The sequence below is a fragment of the Phocoena sinus genome, chromosome 7, assembly GCF_008692025.1.
Source record: "Phocoena sinus isolate mPhoSin1 chromosome 7, mPhoSin1.pri, whole genome shotgun sequence".
NCBI classification, from domain to species: Eukaryota; Metazoa; Chordata; class Mammalia; order Artiodactyla; family Phocoenidae; genus Phocoena; species Phocoena sinus.
Window position 1 is genome coordinate 70,638,443 of NC_045769.1, and position 19,283 is coordinate 70,657,725.

At 37.9% G+C, this 19,283-nt stretch overlaps 1 protein-coding gene across 6 annotated transcripts in view; it reads left to right on the top strand.

Moving 5' to 3' along the window:
* The window catches only part of FAP (fibroblast activation protein alpha), a 73,397-nt gene that overhangs the window by 53,629 nt on the left and 485 nt on the right, over window positions 1–19,283 (top strand). For all 6 annotated transcript variants that reach the window (XR_004350669.1, XM_032636963.1, XM_032636965.1 and 3 more), the window contains 8 exons: window positions 1,349–1,447; window positions 1,918–1,987; window positions 2,732–2,926; window positions 8,403–8,457; window positions 15,812–15,911; window positions 16,966–17,030; window positions 17,532–17,604; window positions 17,866–17,939. Coding sequence is in view for 5 of the 6 variants with exons in the window: in XM_032636963.1 (XP_032492854.1) it covers window positions 1,349–1,447; window positions 1,918–1,987; window positions 2,732–2,926; window positions 8,403–8,457; window positions 15,812–15,911; window positions 16,966–17,030; window positions 17,532–17,604; window positions 17,866–17,939 (731 nt within the window). In the remaining variant the exon portion in view is untranslated. The remainder of the gene's footprint in view (window positions 1–1,348; window positions 1,448–1,917; window positions 1,988–2,731; window positions 2,927–8,402; window positions 8,458–15,811; window positions 15,912–16,965; window positions 17,031–17,531; window positions 17,605–17,865; window positions 17,940–19,283) is intronic.

Below are 19,283 nucleotides of genomic sequence, written 5' to 3' on the forward strand. Positions count from 1 at the left end.
AAATATAACACTTTGGAGCAAAATGCCATGAGTATATGAAAGCTGAGAGTTACAAGGGAAGTGGTTTGGCAAACTTAGTGTAGTTACAAGTACTCCCCCCAGCTCCCCATCTTCAAGGACCACTTTTTAAAAAAGGCACAAAAACAAGGAGACCACGGGACTGGCATATCTCAGAAGTCATCCAGACCCTCTTTTAAAAAATAAAGCCACATGGGCTTCCCTGGTGGCGCAGTGGTTGAGAGTCCGCCTGCCGATGCAGGGGACACGGGTTCGTGCCCCGGTCTGGGAAGATCCCACATGCCGCGGAGCGGCTGGGTCCGTGAGCCATGGCTGCTGAGCCTGCGCTTCTGGAGCCTGTGCTCCGCAACGGGAGAGGCCATAGCAGTGAGAGGCCCGCGTATCGCAAAAAATAAAAAAATAAAGCCACAAACTCCACTTTTTATACAAAAATCTAACTTCTCTCTAGACGATACCTAATATCTATCCAGGTCAAAACAAAGCTTACAAAAAGTCCTCTACTGCTAGAAACCCATTCGAATGTATCACTGATCTTCAGCATCAGGAGATCAATATATTTGTTCAGTTACAAAAATTAAAGTGTGAAACATAACTAAGCTCAAAGATAAAGAAGAGTTTTTTTAGGAGATCTTTTAAGGTGAAAGACAGAAATCATAGTGTGTATATACTGTTGTTCTTTTAAGATATATAACTACCTTGAAAGAAATGATTTGAAGGAATAGGATGCACAGTAATTCAATTACAAAAAGAAAAAAGAAGGAAGGATATCACAAAAAGAAAAAAAAGAGGAAGAAGATCCTATATTAAGCAAGTACAGCAGGAAAAGTTTAAGAAAGAAATAGATATAAAAAAATCACAGAATTAATATTTGACCTTACACATTGAAGATTTCAAAACAAACTTTGTAACTATAATACATACTTAATTATTTTAAATTTGAGGTTTCAGCAATATAGATTTTGCTTCTACCACTTTTTCAGTAAAAATATATATATTTTTAAATGTCACCTACTCAGGTCATGGCTTCATGTTGTAAAAGAAAAGTTAGAAACAGGAAAATGTGGCTGAATAAACATTGTTACTTCTGTGATTCTGCTCAGAATGTATTTTGATGCCATCAGGGTCTGTTTAAGAGACAATGACTGATGTCCTTTATAAGTTCATCCCTGCTTTAAAGGCTGGATTAAAAATATCCTTGTCAATATGAAACTCCTTAAGCAATCCTTATACAGTTTCAGTTTCATCCATAGTAAAGCCAAAGACATTTTAAGAAAGAATTTTCCTATGGAATTTCTATTAATTAAAAATGAACATTTTATTTTTTTTTAAGAAATTAAAATCCTGGAAGAAAACAAGGAATTGGAAAACGCTTTGAAAAATATCCAGCTGCCTAAAGAGGAAATTAAGAAACTTGAAGTGGATGATATTAGTAAGACCTTTTAAAATTTTCTCATGAATAGATATGAAGCTGAACACTTATCAGCTTTTGCTTTTTTAAAACAAAATTGTAGGGTAAATATTATAATCCAATCTCTACAATATTACAGGATCTTAATTTTAAAAATCTTACTGTCACATTAAATTTTTATGAAATATCTTTCATATGTTTGTGAATAGGTTGATCTTATACTTTTCTATAGCTCCATTTCAACACTGATACTTTTAAAAAGAGTTTATCTAATTTTAAAATGTGTGCTTCTAGAAAAATAATAGTTCAACATTTCTAGCAATTTGTAAATTGGACAAAAATATGTAATAAAAATCAAGTAAAACATAGTCTTTGTTCTTTACAGTTTACTAGTTATAAATTGATTTTATGTTATGTATTGTTATTAAAGAAAATAAATAATGCTATGAGTATAGTGGAATGAAGATTTTTCTCTGTTTTTGTTTTTCAAGCTTTATGGTACAAGATGATTCTTCCTCCTCAGTTTGACAGATCAAAGAAGTATCCCTTGCTAATTCAAGTGTATGTAATATTTTCTTTGGTTTAAAAACTATTTACTGAAAATATGTTGGATTAAATACACATTTGTGAGATAGAATGAACCATTCTCCTCTGTAACAGTTCCTATTGATGCTGTTTTTATATATTCCCCAACTAATCAGAGTAAATAAAATATGGCTATTTAAAATAGCCTGAGAAAGTTTTGAGATTTTTAGATGGACTTGCTTGCATTTACTGTTTTGAATTTCCTTTGTATGGCAAATTGCCTAATGTGTCAGAATACCTTTGAGATAGAGAGATTGCAGCCAAAAAATATTGTAAATCATCTTAACATCTTATGTAATTGAGTTAGAAATGAAATAAGGGAATGGAATACATTTTGTGGAATCACACCCAAAATCAGTGCTGACCTACACACAATTTGCTTAAAACACCATGCATTTTTTTTAGTATATCTTATGCCTGCTTTTAGCAAGTGGCAGGTGGCAGAAATGACGAAAAACCCACACATATTCCTTGAAATGCCAACCCTAGATGTATCCGTTTTGGGGAATAGGAGAGGCTGTGTCCCAAAACAACTTCCTTGTAGCAAACCTCTGGGAAAAGCCTGGTCCTCTCTTGATTTTGAGCCAGTTCTAATGCCACTGTTATTGAAATTTTATCATACAAATGTACTGGGAAATACTAAAGGCAATTCTTGGCCATGATGGGAAGTTGACTTTCACAAAGGAATCAGAGATTCTATCTTTTTCTTTTTTTCTGTAGGTATGGTGGTCCCTGCAGTCAGAGTGTAAGGTCTGTATTCTCTATTAGTTGGATATCTTATCTCGCAAGTAAGGAAGGGATAGTCATTGCCTTGGTGGATGGTCGAGGAACAGCTTTCCAAGGTGACAAACTTCTGTATGCAGTGTATCGAAAGCTGGGTGTTTATGAAATTGAGGACCAGATCACAGCTGTCAGGTGAGCGCCTTCTCATTCAAACAGAAACTGATGTCAGCAAAAGTCATGCAGTCATTCTCGGGTTTCCCCAACCTTAATGTCTTAAATTTTTTTTGTCCATTTTCCTAACTTCATCTAAAGCTATCATTAACCTTAAAGTGATATTTTTACCCAATATAAGAAAAAATTATTCACGGAAGAGAGAAGAAAAATGATTTATGGTGAAAGATGATAAATACTCTCTTTCCACGTTTCAGTCATTCTAACAGAGTTTCATTACCATGGCTCACAATTAGCAGAAAACTTTGTATAACTCTAGGGATGGTCAGTAGGAAACCAGACATCTGAATTTGCTCAAGCCTTGTGGATTCTACCTCATAAATTTAGAAATGGCTCAAGATTTCATCAGCACTATATACTTACAGATATTAGCATTCTTTTGTAATTAAACTAGCTATTTTAGCAAGAATGTGTTTTCCTATTTTCATTCGACAAAAAATTTCTTTTACATAATAGAAATCTACCAAAACATGTAGGGGAAAGACAGATTTATAATCTGAGTTCTTCTTCCCAACTACATTCTCAACCACAATTTATGGCTCAATCATCTCTTCCTGAAACAAAAAGAATAGAGTCACCAAAATTGTTCCTAATTTGGAAACACTGTGCAGGATTCTTCTGGATATTTCTGTATAGTTGTTGGGTTTCTGTTATGATGTGAGTAGGTGAAGTTGGGGAATACTAGTTTGTAAATGTAAAAGCTAACACAGGCTGACTGTACTCTTAGTCATGGATATATGTGCATGAGTGATGTCTAAAGGTCAAACACTGTTTCACAGCAAAGAGCAATTTAGAAAATTAATTAGTATGTTTCTTTTATCATCTTAATATCATTAGCAGTTATTGATTTCAATGCAGCACACACAACACAGATTATATTTAACAACTAGGAACCAGGCCCAGACAACACTTTTCTGTATTTTTTTGTCTCTAATCAAAGCAGAAGAATTTTGACTCACAAGTAATTCTTTTTTTTAAATAGAAAAATAATCATAACCCATATGCTTTCAAATTTTTCTTTCATTCTGTGAATAGTAATATACACACACTTACGCCTAAAACATTCAATTAAAAACAAAGTCGATTTGAGTTAAATCTGAAAAATTGATAAGTAAGTTATTAAATAACACTATACAATCTGTAGGCATCATTCACACCTAACTTCTAGGAGGCTCCGTCTTTCTTACTGATCCAGATTTTTGGCCTTTCCACTATTTTAACATTTTTGAGGGAGTCTTCGGCCTGATAGAGAGTCATAGAAAAGATAGTTCAAAGAAAAACTCTGAGATTCAATCGTTCATGTAAAGACTGTGGTACGCCTTAAGAATATTAACACAATTGTCAGCATTATAGACTTAATTCTTTATGGTACTGTTTTTGGCATTGTGGGTCGGGTCACATTTATTTGTATTTAAACCATGCAATAAACACCAAGGGCATGTAATCCTGGGACATCAAAAGACAGAGATGTAAATTATGGTTTGTAATTCAACTCTCCAAAGTTGGTAGAGCTAAAAAGTGGTTTGTTTTGGCACTGGTTAAAAAACAATCATCATTAACATCATACATCATTATATTTTTGTGCATTTATTTACCACCAAAAATGTAGCATTCAAATTTAAGAGGAATACCTTAAGAAACAGAACAGATAGAACTGATAGCTTCTTAATGTTTTTCCTTGGATGAAATGAAAATTTAAACATGAAACCCATGTATAGACCGTAAAAAAAATTGTTATTTCTGGTGTCCAACATATAGGACACGAAGCCACAAATTCTATTGATTTTCACAATAATATAAATGTCTTTGGCATTTAGAATTGAAAGGAAGATGGACCAGAGGCGATAATTGGCTACGTTTACCTTCTCTGAGCCATTTTTAGGATGGAACCTGAAGAATGTCTTCCTACTATAGATCAGGCATATGTTCGCTCATTGACTCAGCCATTCAAGAACAGATGAAATATTAGTATATGCTATTACAATACTCTGTATAAAATTGTGCAATTTACAATCTCAACATTCAGTGCACTTACAGTTTTTGAAGAGTGAATAAACCACATGCACTCAAGGGAGCACGGCTATTAGATGGAACATTTTGTGTTCACCTTAGTGAACAGGGGCAGCTGTATGGCAAAGCACATATAAGGCAGTGGAGATGCCAGTTGGGGCTGGCCTTGGCTTTGCTTGAAACCATTATTCTGCAAGAAGGAAAGGGAAGCCTTGAAATCCTATGCTTTGAGAAAACAAAAGCTAAAAGAATAGACTTATAGTGATAATTCTAGAAATAATTCAATCACATATCTTCCTGAGAAGTGTTTTAGTAATCAGACACTGAACGTCTGACTTGAGGAATTGGGATTGTAATTCCTCTACGGTAGTCCTCAAATTACCTCCCCTCAAAGAATGAAATTTTTCCCTGGAATCTCTTATGAAATGCAATCTGGCTAAATTTTTTATATACCAAAAAATATCATAAGTACATATTTGGAAACAACAATAAATACTAGTCAGGGTCAAGAAACAGAGTCAAGCAAAGCAAAGCAGGAAAAAAAGAGAGGCCCTACAACGGCACAAATTTTGACTATACATAAGAGAAAGTCCCAAAGGATATGCTTGTGAGGTCAAAGCTTAAGGAAAACTGAGACCTGCTTATTCAGGCTCCTCTGCAAGTGGTTCATATGTGAGACCCTTAAAATTTCAGTAGTTATAGGATCGAATATGCTCATTTGGGGTAGGTTTGGCATTTTTGACATTCCCACAATTTTGAAATTTTATATAACTTCAGGGTTAGCAGTAAAGAAGGATTATATGAGAAAAAAAATATATCATACTGTTATACATGGTATCAATAAGAACATTTCCAAAATAGAATAATAGTAATTGATGACTAAGGTTTCGAACTGACCTTAGATTTAGGGTATTTTTATGAGAAAAAAGTTGTAAAGTCCAGTCCAGCCTCCAAAATTAGAAAAAAAGCTTTTTCACTTGCTATTAACATTTTGTTGATTTAACCACATTGTCAACAGTATCTCTGATAACCCTCCTGGAAGCTCTTCAGAATTTGGAGGTAAATTTTATAGAGGTTTGTTGGTCTCAGATTATCTAGCTAACCTTTAACCTAGTCCTTCCACAGTAAGTGTTAATGTTTCATTTCCATGTTAACTATTGCACTATCGTTTCCTGTAAATGTCATCCTTTCGGAATAAGCCTAGGAAGGGAGCTGTTAAGAATTTCCTGGTCCCATGTATCACCTGTTATTTGCTTTTACCCCAAATGCAAGGCAATATGATTGCTAGCTTCTGGGAGATCATAAAATCACGATTGATTTTATGGCTCAGAACTGGCTTCAAGCACTAGCGGCAAGATCATTTTTTTGACAAAGAAAGTGAACCTTCTTTTCTTTCACTTGGCTTTTGAAGTTTGTGGGAGAATTGCCGAAATGCCGCAATTTGCTGCCCGTTTTCTCTACTTTACCGTGACCAAGCGTCAACACAGGTAGCAACTTTCCGTTTGCTACTGCGTTTCTCCCCTGTAGACCCCTCAGTGTCCCTCAGAATCAGTGTCGAGTAAGCTGTGACTGACGGGGCTTCTTCCCATCTGTTTGTGCCGGGCATCTGCCCAACTCCTCTATGCATCAGAAACATGCATTTTGAATCCATGCAACGAGCAAAATGGTTGCTGTGAAATCCCTTTAAGAAATTCCATTATTTAACTAATGCAAATCGCTCGGTCCTAGTTCCAGAGAAGAATGAGAAAGGGCATTAACGTCACTTAAGGCAACCAAAAAAATAGTATTTTTCTGGGGTCATGAGTGTCACTTTTGTCTCTTCCCCTCTTTTCCTTCACTGTCCCATCCAGGCCTCTATAATGGCTCATCCACTTTGCTTCTTTCTTCCACTGCTTCTGCTTCTCTAAGAGTTTCTTGAGTTTTTATTAAAACGCTCCCCAAATAAATCACAATTGCTCTAGAACACCAGCCATCAAGGAAGCATGGAATAAATTAGCCTAAAACACTCTCTTTTTGTACCAATGACGTAGTTAGATTTCTGAGGGCTTCCCAGGACTTTTTGAAGGTTGTCTTTCAGCATGGTCCCTTGCTCCTAAGGATAGATTTATTTTCAAACTCATTTTTAAATGGATTTCCCTCAATTTCTGTGAGGGAAATTGAATGAATAATGTTCACATCCTGAAAGATGCATACAATTGTCCAAACCATGATGAACTGAGGGTACCTAAGTGTGAAATGGGAGAGGGATGGATGTTTTTCCATGGATGGATGTGACCAAAAATGAGACAGTGATTATAATGCATGTCAACCTAAATAAAAGGTTAAAACAAGGCAAGCTCAAAATTGTCCAAAAAAATGAGTTTATTCAGGAATAGCAGAGGAATTGAAATTCTGGACTCACAAACTGTAGCAAGCTGTGGGCCCATCCATTGAGGGTTTGGGGAAGGCTGTATTTATAGGGAGGGAATGAAAGAGGGGAGAGTTCAGTGAGAGTCTATTAAAATCGAAACAAACAGAGACCAGTTTTGACTACTCCCTGGGCAGACAAAACCAATCCCATCCTACAAACAAAGCTCAATTCAGCATATTTTGAGAAACCAACCCAACCTGGGTCATTTCTTGTTCACGCCTCTGGAAACCATAAGCAAAACTTCCCAAGGTTGATATGAGGCAACCCTTGACTAACTCCCTATCGTTGAAGAAAATTTCAATATGACCAGTTTTATGGAAATCAGGCATATATGAAAATCAGTCTCTCACTCCTGAGGGCACATGTGTGCAAGTTTTCATTTATATTCTTCAGTCCCATTTTAGGTTGAAATTCTTTTACATTAACATCTAAGCAAACAAAATCATAAGAATTAATAAATTTTAAAACAGCAATAATGAAACCCTTTTTTCCAAAAGCTGGAGATTTGGAAATTTGGTCCTAGTCATGGTGCTATTACTTCTGGTGTTACTATGAGCCAGTCTCTCTTTTTTTTTCTTTAAAATATCTTAAGTGCATTTAATAGTAAATTCAAAAACATGTGGCTATAGTGTCAGAACCTGAGTTAACCATTTGTTTGTTCACTGCATTAAAAAACATTTTCCCCTTTCAGTCTATTCTCATTTGCTGAGTATGAGCTTTTCTCTTACTTAACCTGAGTCCCAAGTAACTCACCAGCACAGTTAGGGTAGGAGGCCTTACAGCCCTGACAGTATTACTCAATAGATGCACCATAGAGTCTAAAGGATCCTTTTACCCCTTGCAGTAAGCGTGATAATGTTCTTTTAACTATTTGTAAATGCAGCCTGATTATGCAAGTGTTTAAACAAAGAAAATGTAGCATTTCTATTAAATCTTTGGATTAAATATGCTTGTGTAATGAAGTAAATGTCATGTGTACACACTTAAAATTCTAAAAATTTGTTTCTTTTTCTTTAGAAAATTCATAGAAATGGGTTTCATTGATGAAAAAAGAATAGCCATATGGGGCTGGGTGAGTTGTTTTGTATGTTTTATGCCTGTTATTTGGTTCATCATTTTCTAAAGTGTTCGCTTATAAGGTTTCTCATGAAATGTTAATGTTGCAACATAATTTAATCTGTCAATGGAAACAGTCAATTTGGATAATCTGGGCTTCAAAGTGGTGGCTTTAAGTGTTTGTTCCTTTTTTTCAATCATTTAGTTTCTTCCCTGTATAGCAAATTAACTCATAATTGACGCATTTTCACTTAATTTCTGGTGAAATTAAGTGAAATTTCTTAATTTCACTTAATTAGAGTATACTGAACTGAACCATATTCATCAGAACTTAAATTTCCTTTGTTATTTTAGGGTTAATATATTTCTTTTCTTTCATATGTCATCATTTCATTTTCATGAAAAGCTAAGATAAAGTTTGAAATGATATATCTTGGCTGTTTTGATTCTTTTTTTTTCTTCTTGCAATCAAATTCTTTTACCAGACCTAACGTTAATTTGTGCTAACTGGAGAGAAATAATTATTTATTACTAGTTATAGATCATGGAGATAATTTCCCACGTTTGAAGAGCTACACAGGTTTTTTAAACACACATAAAAAGGAAGTGGCAACGTTTATCAGTCATGGGCAATGAAGTCACTGGAAAGTTTAGAGAAATATGGGAAAGAGTTTAGATTTGCCCATTATAAATTATGATAATTACCCTTCAAAGAAGATTTCCTGTTTCACTTTTTGGTCTGAGTTTGTACATTTGCAAGTCAATTTGCAGCCATTTGTGCTTGGGTTGTTTTTCTTGGCTGTTTTCTCTGAGCGCGGCCTGCACAAGATGGAGGGAATGAAACCCAATATTGAAGGGAATCTGCAGGATTCCACTCATCTCTCAGCTCAGTGACCAGATGAAGAGCTGTTATGAATTTGTGGAAAGTTGTTACTTCAAGCCATTTGCTCCTTCTTAAAACTATCAAATGTTAAGTATCTAAACAGAATGGAATTCAAATGGGTGGAAATAAATGAAATATTTTTATAGTGAAATATTTCAGATAAGACCTTTCTTGCCATCCATTTTTATGAAATTTCCTAAAGTAAATCCTTGAAAGATTCACATTTCGAACTGAACACTTACATATAATATTAACATTTCTCTTAGAGTTTCACTTTACTTTTACTTCAGTCTTTGAAATAACTGAAAGCCACCTTTTAACTTCACTTCTAGAACATTCTAGGTATTAGTGGTTTGGTAGAGAACCATGTGTGTGGGATGATTTAAGAAACCCACTCATCACATGAAGGAGAGTGAGCTTTATCCATGGCTCTGTAACATGTTTCTCTTCTTATTTTTCTATGTTTCTGTGATCATTACACTCCATTCCTTAAATGTCAGTGTTTTTCTGGGTCTGGTCTTCATTCTTGTTGTTCTTCACTTCCTTGGGGAAACCCATGTGGTTTCAAAGATGATGATGACTGTCAGATGCCTGCCACCAGCCCCCTCCTCTCTCTTCTGAGCTCCACATTTCAAATAGCTACTGATCATATTTCCCAAATGTCTTACAGAGGCCTCAAGCTTAACTTGCCCAAGTTAAACGTATTACAGTCTACTTTAAAACAAGTCTTCATCTTTAATAAGGACCTCACCACACACCTAGTCATCCAAATTAGTAAGTTCAGAGTTATTTTCAGCTTCCCCTGCTCCCTGACTCCAATACTCTGTTGATTAGTAAATTCTATCAATTCTGCCTTCAAACATTTGAGTCTATTCTCATCATCCCCACCGACATTGCTTTAGTTCAAGTTTCTTTATATGTAATCTGAATCAGAGCTCCTCAAACTTTAGCTTGCATAAGCATCACCTGGAGAACGTGTTAAAACAGTGTCCAGGCAACCCCCCCGACCAGTACTCCAGTGTGGAGTCTGAGGGTCCACTTACATGGACCATAGATTGGGTGGTACAGGTTTAACTATTCCAGTTGCTTCTTAACTAGCCTCCTTGCGTTGGTCTCACAAACTCCAATGTTGCTAATGAAGTTATTGTTCCAAAACACAATTCTTGCCATGTTGCCTTTTTGCTTACATATTTTCTAGGGCTACATGTTGACCTCAGCCTAGTGCCCAAACACATTTCCTTGCATGCAAGGCCCTCGGCAATCTGGTTGCATCCTACTCTTCCAGTCTCTCTCCCTCCACTTCTCCCCACTCTTTTTTTTTTTTTTTTTTTTTGCGGTACGTGGGCCTCTCACTGTTGTGGCCTCTCCCGTTGCGGAGTACAGGCTCCAGACGCACAGGCTCAGCGGCCATGGCTCACGGGCCCAGCCGCTCCGCAGCACGTGGGATCTTCCCGGACCGGGGCACGAACCCGTGTCCCCTGCATCGGCAGGCGGACTCTCAACCACTGTGCCACCAGGGAAGCCCTCCCCACTCTTTATGAATAATTTGTTTTATGTCTGTGCTTCCTTTTTCCCATGTGTTGATCAGTCCTGTTCCCTACACCTGCAATGCCCATCCTCTTCTCCCATTCCCCATGTTTTCCTCTCTCCAAAACACAAAATTCCTACTTGTTCTTTAAGACCCAACTCAGATATGAATTTTTGTGCTCCAATAGCTCTTTATACTACTTTTATAGGAACTGCCATGCTTTATCTTGTTTGTGCATTGTTTGCTCTCACAAGAATCAAGGAATGGACTTTGTCTTTCTTCAACTTTGTTTCTCAGATATTTAGCGCAATATTGTCCATCTCACATATCTATGATGCTGTTTAAAATGAATTTAATCCTGTAAGTCAATGTTCCCCCAAAGGTGTCATGTTAGTATCAGGAAATTTGGGGGAAATGTTCTCTGGTCTAATAGTTTGGTAAACTATGAAGTCTATATAATAGTGCATATAGCCCCCTATAGTAAAGAATCCTGTTAAATTTCGTTTAATACAGTATTACTAAAAAGTATTTGATTCCATGGGTGCCTCTTTTAGTAGTGGTCTTGAAGTCAGTGGGGAGTGGAATTGGAGCCTTAGAAAGATACTCTTGGCTGCAGAATGAAGAGCAGCCTGATGTTGGGGGAGAGAGTGGTCCAAAGGGCTAAGAGAGCAGTAATACGGGCAACAAATACCAAGGGCCTGAATTTAGGCAGTGAAGAAGGGGACAGGAACAGGTCATAGCTCTGAGCGCTCTTTTATAGTATAATAAGCAGACACCTATGGGAAATTGGAGAAGGGAAAGAGAAAGACGTTGAGAATGACCATGTGGGTTTGTTTAGCTATCACTGTGTTCCATAAGTACCTGTTTCTACGAAGTATTAGCTACGTTAGCGGTCTGAGAAATACTCTAAAGCTAGCCACGCAATTTTTTTCTTTGGTCAATTGGTCAATAAGTTGCAAATCTTACATTTCCCTCCATTATCCAGATTAAGAAGAGGAGACAAGGCATTTTTATCTTTTTATCTTACACTTTCATTTTTCTGGCACCAAATTAAAGTCCAGTAGCTTGTTTTTTAGCTTCCTCTTAGACATCCACTACGCACACAGCATTATGCCTAGGAAGCGTCTGTTATGACAGTCGTTCTGACCTGGGCAATTTTGTCCCTTAGGGGACATTTGGCAATGTCTGGAGATGTCGTTGGTTGTCAGAACTAGGGGAGTGCTACTAGCGTCTAGTGGGTAGAGGCCAGAGATGCTGTTAAATATCCCACAAGGCACAGGACAGCACCCAACAAAAAAGAATTATCCAACCCAAAAAGTCAATAGTGCTGAGGTTGAACAACCCTGATTTATATGAAGAAAAGTTGAAGCAATTATTCTGACAATTGAAGAGCAGCAGGGGCTTTGCCTAAATTATTAGAATAACAGCCTCATTTGTGGGCTTTGCTTTGTTAATATAGACCTAGCCAGGTGGTGTTGAATAAGCATTAGTTCGTGATTTAATCTTAGCTCCCTTCTCTTCCAGTGACTAATTATAAGCAATTTGAATTGCTATGTGTGATCAACAATGTAAAAGTAGGACAAATGCACCTCTAATGAAACTATATTAGACTCTGAACTTAAAACTTCCCAAAGAGGTTGCCCTAATGTAGGGATATAGAGGAAGTGGCTTGTCGTCAGGCATCCTGCAGTTGGGTCTCAACTCCACAGCTTACTCTAAATTTATTCTGAGCCTCAGTTTCCTCGTCATGAAATGCAACAATAATTTCCTCATCAAGTCAGTGTGAGAGTTAGATGAGTTAATAGGAAAGTCATATATTAAGCAAATATTTATTCTATTCCCACTGTGTTTCAGATTGTATTGTCAGTGCTAGGGAGACATTCATTAACCAGAGAGACAAAAATCTCTACCTTTATCGAGTTGGGAATGGTTGGGGAGAAAGGCAATAAGCAAGATAAATAAGTAACATATACAGGATGTTAAACAATGATCAGTGCGATGGAGAAAAGCAAAACCAAGCAAGAAAGGAGCAAGGAGCATCATATAGGATTGGTGCAATTTTAGATCAGAAGGACAGGTGAGACTTTTTTTTTTTTTTTTTTTTTTTTTGAGTTAAGACTTCAAATGGGAGGGAGTGAACCATGCCAATTTCTGGGGATAGAGAATTCCAGGCAGAGGGTGGCAGCACTTGCAGAAATCCTGGGGCTAGATGACTCTCGGAGAGTTCAAAGAACATCAAGTGGGCTTCCCTGGTGGCGCAGTGGTTGAGAGTCCGCCTGCCGATGCAGGGGACACGGGTTTGTGCCCCAGTCCGGGAGGATCCCACATGCCGCGGAGCGGCTGGGTCCGGGAGCCATGGCCGCTGAGCCTGCACGTCCGGAGCCTGTGCTCCGCAACGGGAGAGACCACAACAGTGAGAGGCCCGCGTACCGCAAAAAAAAAAAAAAAAGAACATCAAGAGAGCCAGTGAGCAAGAGGAGGTGGGAGGTGGGAGGTGGGAGTGGGGAGAGAAAGGACACAGAGCCTGTGGGACCACAAAGACTGTTGCAATGACCTTGGCCATACAAACATTAGCTAGTTATTATTATTGTCTGTAGGTGAAATGTTCCAATCTGCATTATAGCTCCCATCAGAGTACTATTCCATAAATCCCTCAAAATTCTGTGCCCTTCTAAGAATGTTTTTAAAGATATCCTTCATTTAAACAAAATGGCAAGGCATCTAAGTGCAAAGGACAAAATTCTAGAATTCTCATGGCCAATCTGCTCCGTGGGTTCTTTTCTTTCTGCAGCCACCCACTCTGCCTTGGAGCCCCACCCATGGGAGAGCAGAAAAAAGTCAGCTCGGGTGTTTTTTTTCTCTTTATTTCTACAATAGAAACAGCTTTTCTAAGCTGCCTGAGAATTTCAAGTACACCTTCTTTTATTGTGCTGCTGCTACACTCGTTTGCTTTTACAAATTCCTAGAGGCAATTTGTATTCATGTTGAAAGCATGACAATTTTATTTACATACTGCCCTATTATCTAATCACTGAATAGATACAAGTTAATATTTTTATAATTCCTAAGATTTTGGATAGAAATGTTCAAAACCCTCTTTACTATATGCAAATGCTTTAATTTCAAATGTCACTCCATGCTATTTTCTGTTCTGGGGCATAGGAGAGGAGAAGCAGAACCCAGTATTATAATTTGCAGTGATCACACTTTTCCAATAAAACCATAAACAGTAATCATATTTCTAAAGGACTCAGGCTTACTCTACTTTCATTTAAACCAAAAATTAAGAAGGAAGAAGAAATCTTTTGTTTCAGTAATAGTTGTTACTAACCTGCTGATCAAAACAGATTATTTTTATGTTTTAAGTGAAAGTTTGATCCTGATAGAGAATTTTCACTTATCAAAATGATTTTTAAACCCACATGTTCCTTCTATTTTAAAATATATTTTTCCTCTATTAAAACACATTTTAGTTCTCCTCCAAGTATAATGAAAGGAGGCCACGGTATAATTGGAGCTGCCACTTTTAGTCTGTGTTTTGTAGCCAAGGGTCCTCAATAAGATTCCCCAGAGTTGGAAACAGAAGACTGTAAACTAGTTAGTTAGCATTCTTTCTCTAACAATTGAATTCAGCAAGATGGTTTAGTTTATTCCCTCAGGCCATGTATTTCACAGATTAAGACTAGACCCAGGCCACTGACTTGCCACCTGATTTTGCCATGTCTGTCTCCTGTCTCTCCCTTGCTCTGTAGGGCTCTCACTCCCACTCTCTCTTTCACCCTCTCTCAAGACTGACTTTTCTATAGCAAAGGATGATAGGATCTCTCCAGACCGGAGGGCAAATGATTCCCAGAAGTTTGTGGCAATAAAGTCCTAAAAGCAAGGCACACCCTTAGTTAGAGAGTCGCACTGTCCTCTTTTGATTTGTAAGGATGTTCCTGGGTTGGGGCAAGAATAAGCCCTGAGAGTCACTTCCTAATCTAGCACACACATTTGGGGTGGTGGGGAGGGGAGAGGGGGGAGGAGGGTCTATGTCCCAGAACACTGCTTAATCCATGCTCCTAGAGGAAGCATCTCTCTCCCAGCAGGTTAGTACAGACAAATTTTGCCTTCCAGGGAGAGATGAGCTTTACTGTGACACTCTGTTCATTTCTTCATTTTTAGGAAAAGGTTCAGATTTTCAAGTGACACAGGCACACATCTCCTTCTGTTATGAGGGTCACATTTCTGAATCACCTACCAATTCCCTGGGGAAGAAAATTGATGAGTGCTAAACCTACTCCAGACTCTGCAATTTGTATCCCCTTTTGTATTACTTTATTTTTCCATTAAGTTAGGGAGGGGGACATGTAAGATTTTTTAAGACACCAGTGGCTTTTCCTCCTTTGCGCTGCTATACCAGAAATCCTCAAAACAGAATACGTAACACTACCTTATACACAGACTCTGGCCGTGTCTTAAACTACTCAAAAGGTTCTTGTGTCCTTCCCTTGCTGTTCTGTTATGAAAATAAATGAGTAAATATACAGATATAAGTGCTGCCTCACAGGAGTTTTTTGCACGTTGTGGGAAGTATCTTGCTTTTACTTTTGGGGAATGATCTTCTTTTTTGTGTATCTTTTTAAAGTAAAAATCCTGTTTTTGCCATAGCAAGGTCCTGGTTGGAAAAACATAGAGGGGGGGAAAAAAGAATTTTGCAGAAAAATTGCAATTATAGTATCTCTTAAACTGCCCACACCATGTTCGGATCAGCACACCAAGTATTTGTAATTGACTAAGCTGAAATTGTTGTCATGTCTGGTGGAGTTTGCTACCAAGAGTGCAAGATAGACATTTAATCTACCCTATCCATATTCCCCAGCTCCCATCAGCACTTACTGTGAGTAGAATTGCTATACAAATACCTTAGAGAGTTTATGAGAGTCAATCTGGGACTGACTTGTAACAATGTCTCTATAGTCCTACGGAGGCTATGTTTCATCGCTGGCCCTTGCTTCAGGAAGTGGTCTTTTCAAATGTGGAATAGCAGTGGCTCCAGTCTCCAGCTGGGAATATTACGGTATGGAAACATTTCATAAATATTGCTGCGAAAACATTTAACACATAATTACTCTATATTTAAGGTTGCTAGGAAAACAAATTATGCAGTAAAATTCACCCCAGCATCACTGGGAAAAATATCATCTATAAATGAGGTTGTTTATATGATTCATTATAATCATGTTGCAATAATCACGGCAATTTTAAGACGAGGAAGGACTCTTCCAAAACCCAACCAAAGTTATTCTCTTCCAGAAACCGTGTGCCCCGTGATGAACCAAATCTTTAAAATCAGAGTTAACCCTGTTTTCACAGACACACACAGGTGCAGCTGAACTAGCTTTTAAGCACATCTTAGGGAAAGTCAGGACGTGACCAAGCAAATCACCGCCATGCCACAGTTTGCGGCTGCCTGTTACATTGCTCTAGAAATCAAAGAAACAAAAATTTGTTCAAGAAGTACACCTTCTGTGTCTGCCTATTTTTATGATGAACATCAATGCAGGACGATTATTTGGAAATAACTCTAATAAATGCACGAAAATTAGCTTTCATCAGATCCTCTTCCCTGTGTTGTGGTGGAAATGAGACAATTATTACTTGTAGGGAATCTCCATTCAGAGAAAAACGTGTGTGTGTGTGTGTGTTTTGGGGGAGGACTTGGGGGACAAAGTTCCATCCCAAATTAATTAAGACACCAATAAATGTACTGGAGGTGGCTGCATTTGTGATTTCTTTTAAAATATAATGAGGTCATTCCTAGCTCAACATTCTCCCCACTGAAGAACTTTGGGTAGAAGTGAAAAAGTTTAAGAGCAGCTCTTTCTATCGTTAGCTGCTCCTGTTTCCACAGTCTTCTCCTGCATTGCTTCTCCAGCCCTACTGAGGCAACTTGCAGAGCGAATGACTTGGGTGGAGCGTTACAGTAAAGGGCAGCAAGAACCTTCCTCGGCAGCTCCACCTGGGAGATTGAAGAGCAGTTATCAAACTCGGGGGTGGGGGGCTCTGGTTGGTTAATGAAATGACACATATCACATGCAAACAACACACTCAGATACTCATATGTTTTACAGCATCTATCTACACAGAGCGATTCATGGGCCTCCCAACAAAGGATGATAATCTCAAGCATTATAAAGTAAGCATTTTCTGTTTGATTTAGGTCATTAATTTATTTCAAATGTGCTAAATAATTGTAAAGCAGTCATTCAGAGTTTACAGTTTTGCTGGGTCCCCAAAGCAAGTAGGATGATCTTTTGTCAGCTGCAAAACACCTCACTAAAAAGGAATTGACTCCTTTTGGATTCTATTTTTTCTTTCCCCATCCTCCTTCCCTAACTTCCCTTTTCTTCATCCCCCTCCCCAGCCCCTACTCCTACACAGCTTGAGCGGGCATCATTTATGCCTAAGGTCTCACTCATATGTAACATATGACACATAAACTTTCAGTTTTTCAAACTAAGAATCAGATGGAAGTAATGCAAATGATGATGAAAATGTGTTGCTCTGACTCTTAAATATTTATCAACCAAAGCAATACATAATTTCAGTATTGGTGCTAAGTCCATTGCACAATGATTTAGCTAGTTTCCTATTAGAACTTGCAGCAACTAAAATGTTAATTTTTCCCCTTTTCCAGAATTCAACTGTGATGGCAAGAGCAGAATATTTCAGAAATGTAGACTATCTTCTCATCCACGGAACAGCAGATGGTGAGGTTTAAGCAAGACTCTTACACATAAAAATACTGAGCCAGCATCACTTTGTTTAAGAAACATTAAGCATCTCCTATTCCTGTGCTCAGGGTCAATACCTAAGAGTCAGGGACATTTCCATGAGCGAGTGTGATTACTCACTGCTGACAATGTCAACTGCATGACTAGATAATTGTTGGTGTTCATTTCCAGGCGGTACATTGTCACTCTGTGCTTTCTGGTATTTAACAGCACTTTAACTCTCTCTCTTTGTTGCAGATAACGTGCACTTTCAAAACTCAGCACAGATTGCTAAAGCTCTGGTTAATGCACAAGTGGATTTCCAGGCAATGGTACATAATTTTGTTTCACTCGTGTTCATGGCCTTAGACCCCTAAGCTAAAAGGAGGACTCTTCTTCTTCTTCTTTTTTTTTTTTTTTAACACTAAAACCTGACAAGGAGGCTGTTAAGGTAGAGTAGACAGAACATTAGCAAATGACTCTTGGATTTTTCATGAACTCCCTGAAGGACACTGGTCAAACCATGTCACCTCTGTTGATCCCAGTTGAGTCATATATAAAATAAAGGCATCCACAAGATTAGAGGATCTTCTAGCTCAAACATCCAATAGTTCTGTGGTCCTACGTATTAAGTGTAGCTATGTGCTTAGAGTCCCTGTAAAATCTGAGAGGCTCAAAGAAGCTAGAAGATTCTGTTTATTCAGTAAGAAGCAATCGCAGAATGTTATGAGACCTCAGAGGCTCCCTGAAATCAGATGGTTCCACAGAGTTAGAGAATCCTTCCAGCTCTGTGTTCTCAGTGCCTGGCGTGGGGCTGGCCCATCACAGAAGATCATACTTTTACTGAGTAAATGAATAAATGAGCTAGCTGTGAAATCCAGTTGCATGAAGAATGGGAAATGGAAACAGAGAGGAAAATAAGACAAAAGCCAAAGCAAGGGACACAATCCCTGGTGGCTATTGTTTCCCCTCTTCAGGGAACGTAAATTCTCCCTCACTTGCTTATGTTGCCCAAGCACCTAGAAAAGGAAACCTCCATCTTTTGGAAATTTGGTTTCTTAAAATAATTTAAAGAGGGTGAGGTGAGATTTTTCTGATCTTTTTTTTTTACCCCATTCACCCATTTTTGAAATCGTGACTCCCAAAGTAAATTCAACTCATAAGTATACAGCATTACATCAATAACCACTAGCCACCTTTATTCAGTGAAAGCAATAATCTTACTGGCAACTCTCCAGCAATAAAGTTTAAATTTGTAATACCATCTCCCTGTTTTTTTTTTTAATGATACTATTTTTAACTCCTATGGAGGGTGTTTACAGTTACATGTATTGTGAATTTTCTGCAACAGATAGGAATTAGATTCATGGAATTTTTGAGCTAGAAAGAGCCTTAGAGAAAATCAAATCCAACCCCCTCATTTTTCGAATGAGGAAACCAAGCTCCAGAGAAGCAAAGTAACTGACCTAACGCCCCAGCTCTGGAACCCAGGATGCTGGCCGCCGTGGAAGTTCAGCCACCGAGATCTCAAAATAGAAGTTTGAAAAATATGAAGCAGTAGTGAAGGTTAATAAAAAGGCTTTAAATCTTCCTGTTCTAAATGTTTGCCTGTAACCTATTTTATTTATGCAAGTGTTCTTAGGTAGAATTCCAGCCATAATATTAGAAAAATTATC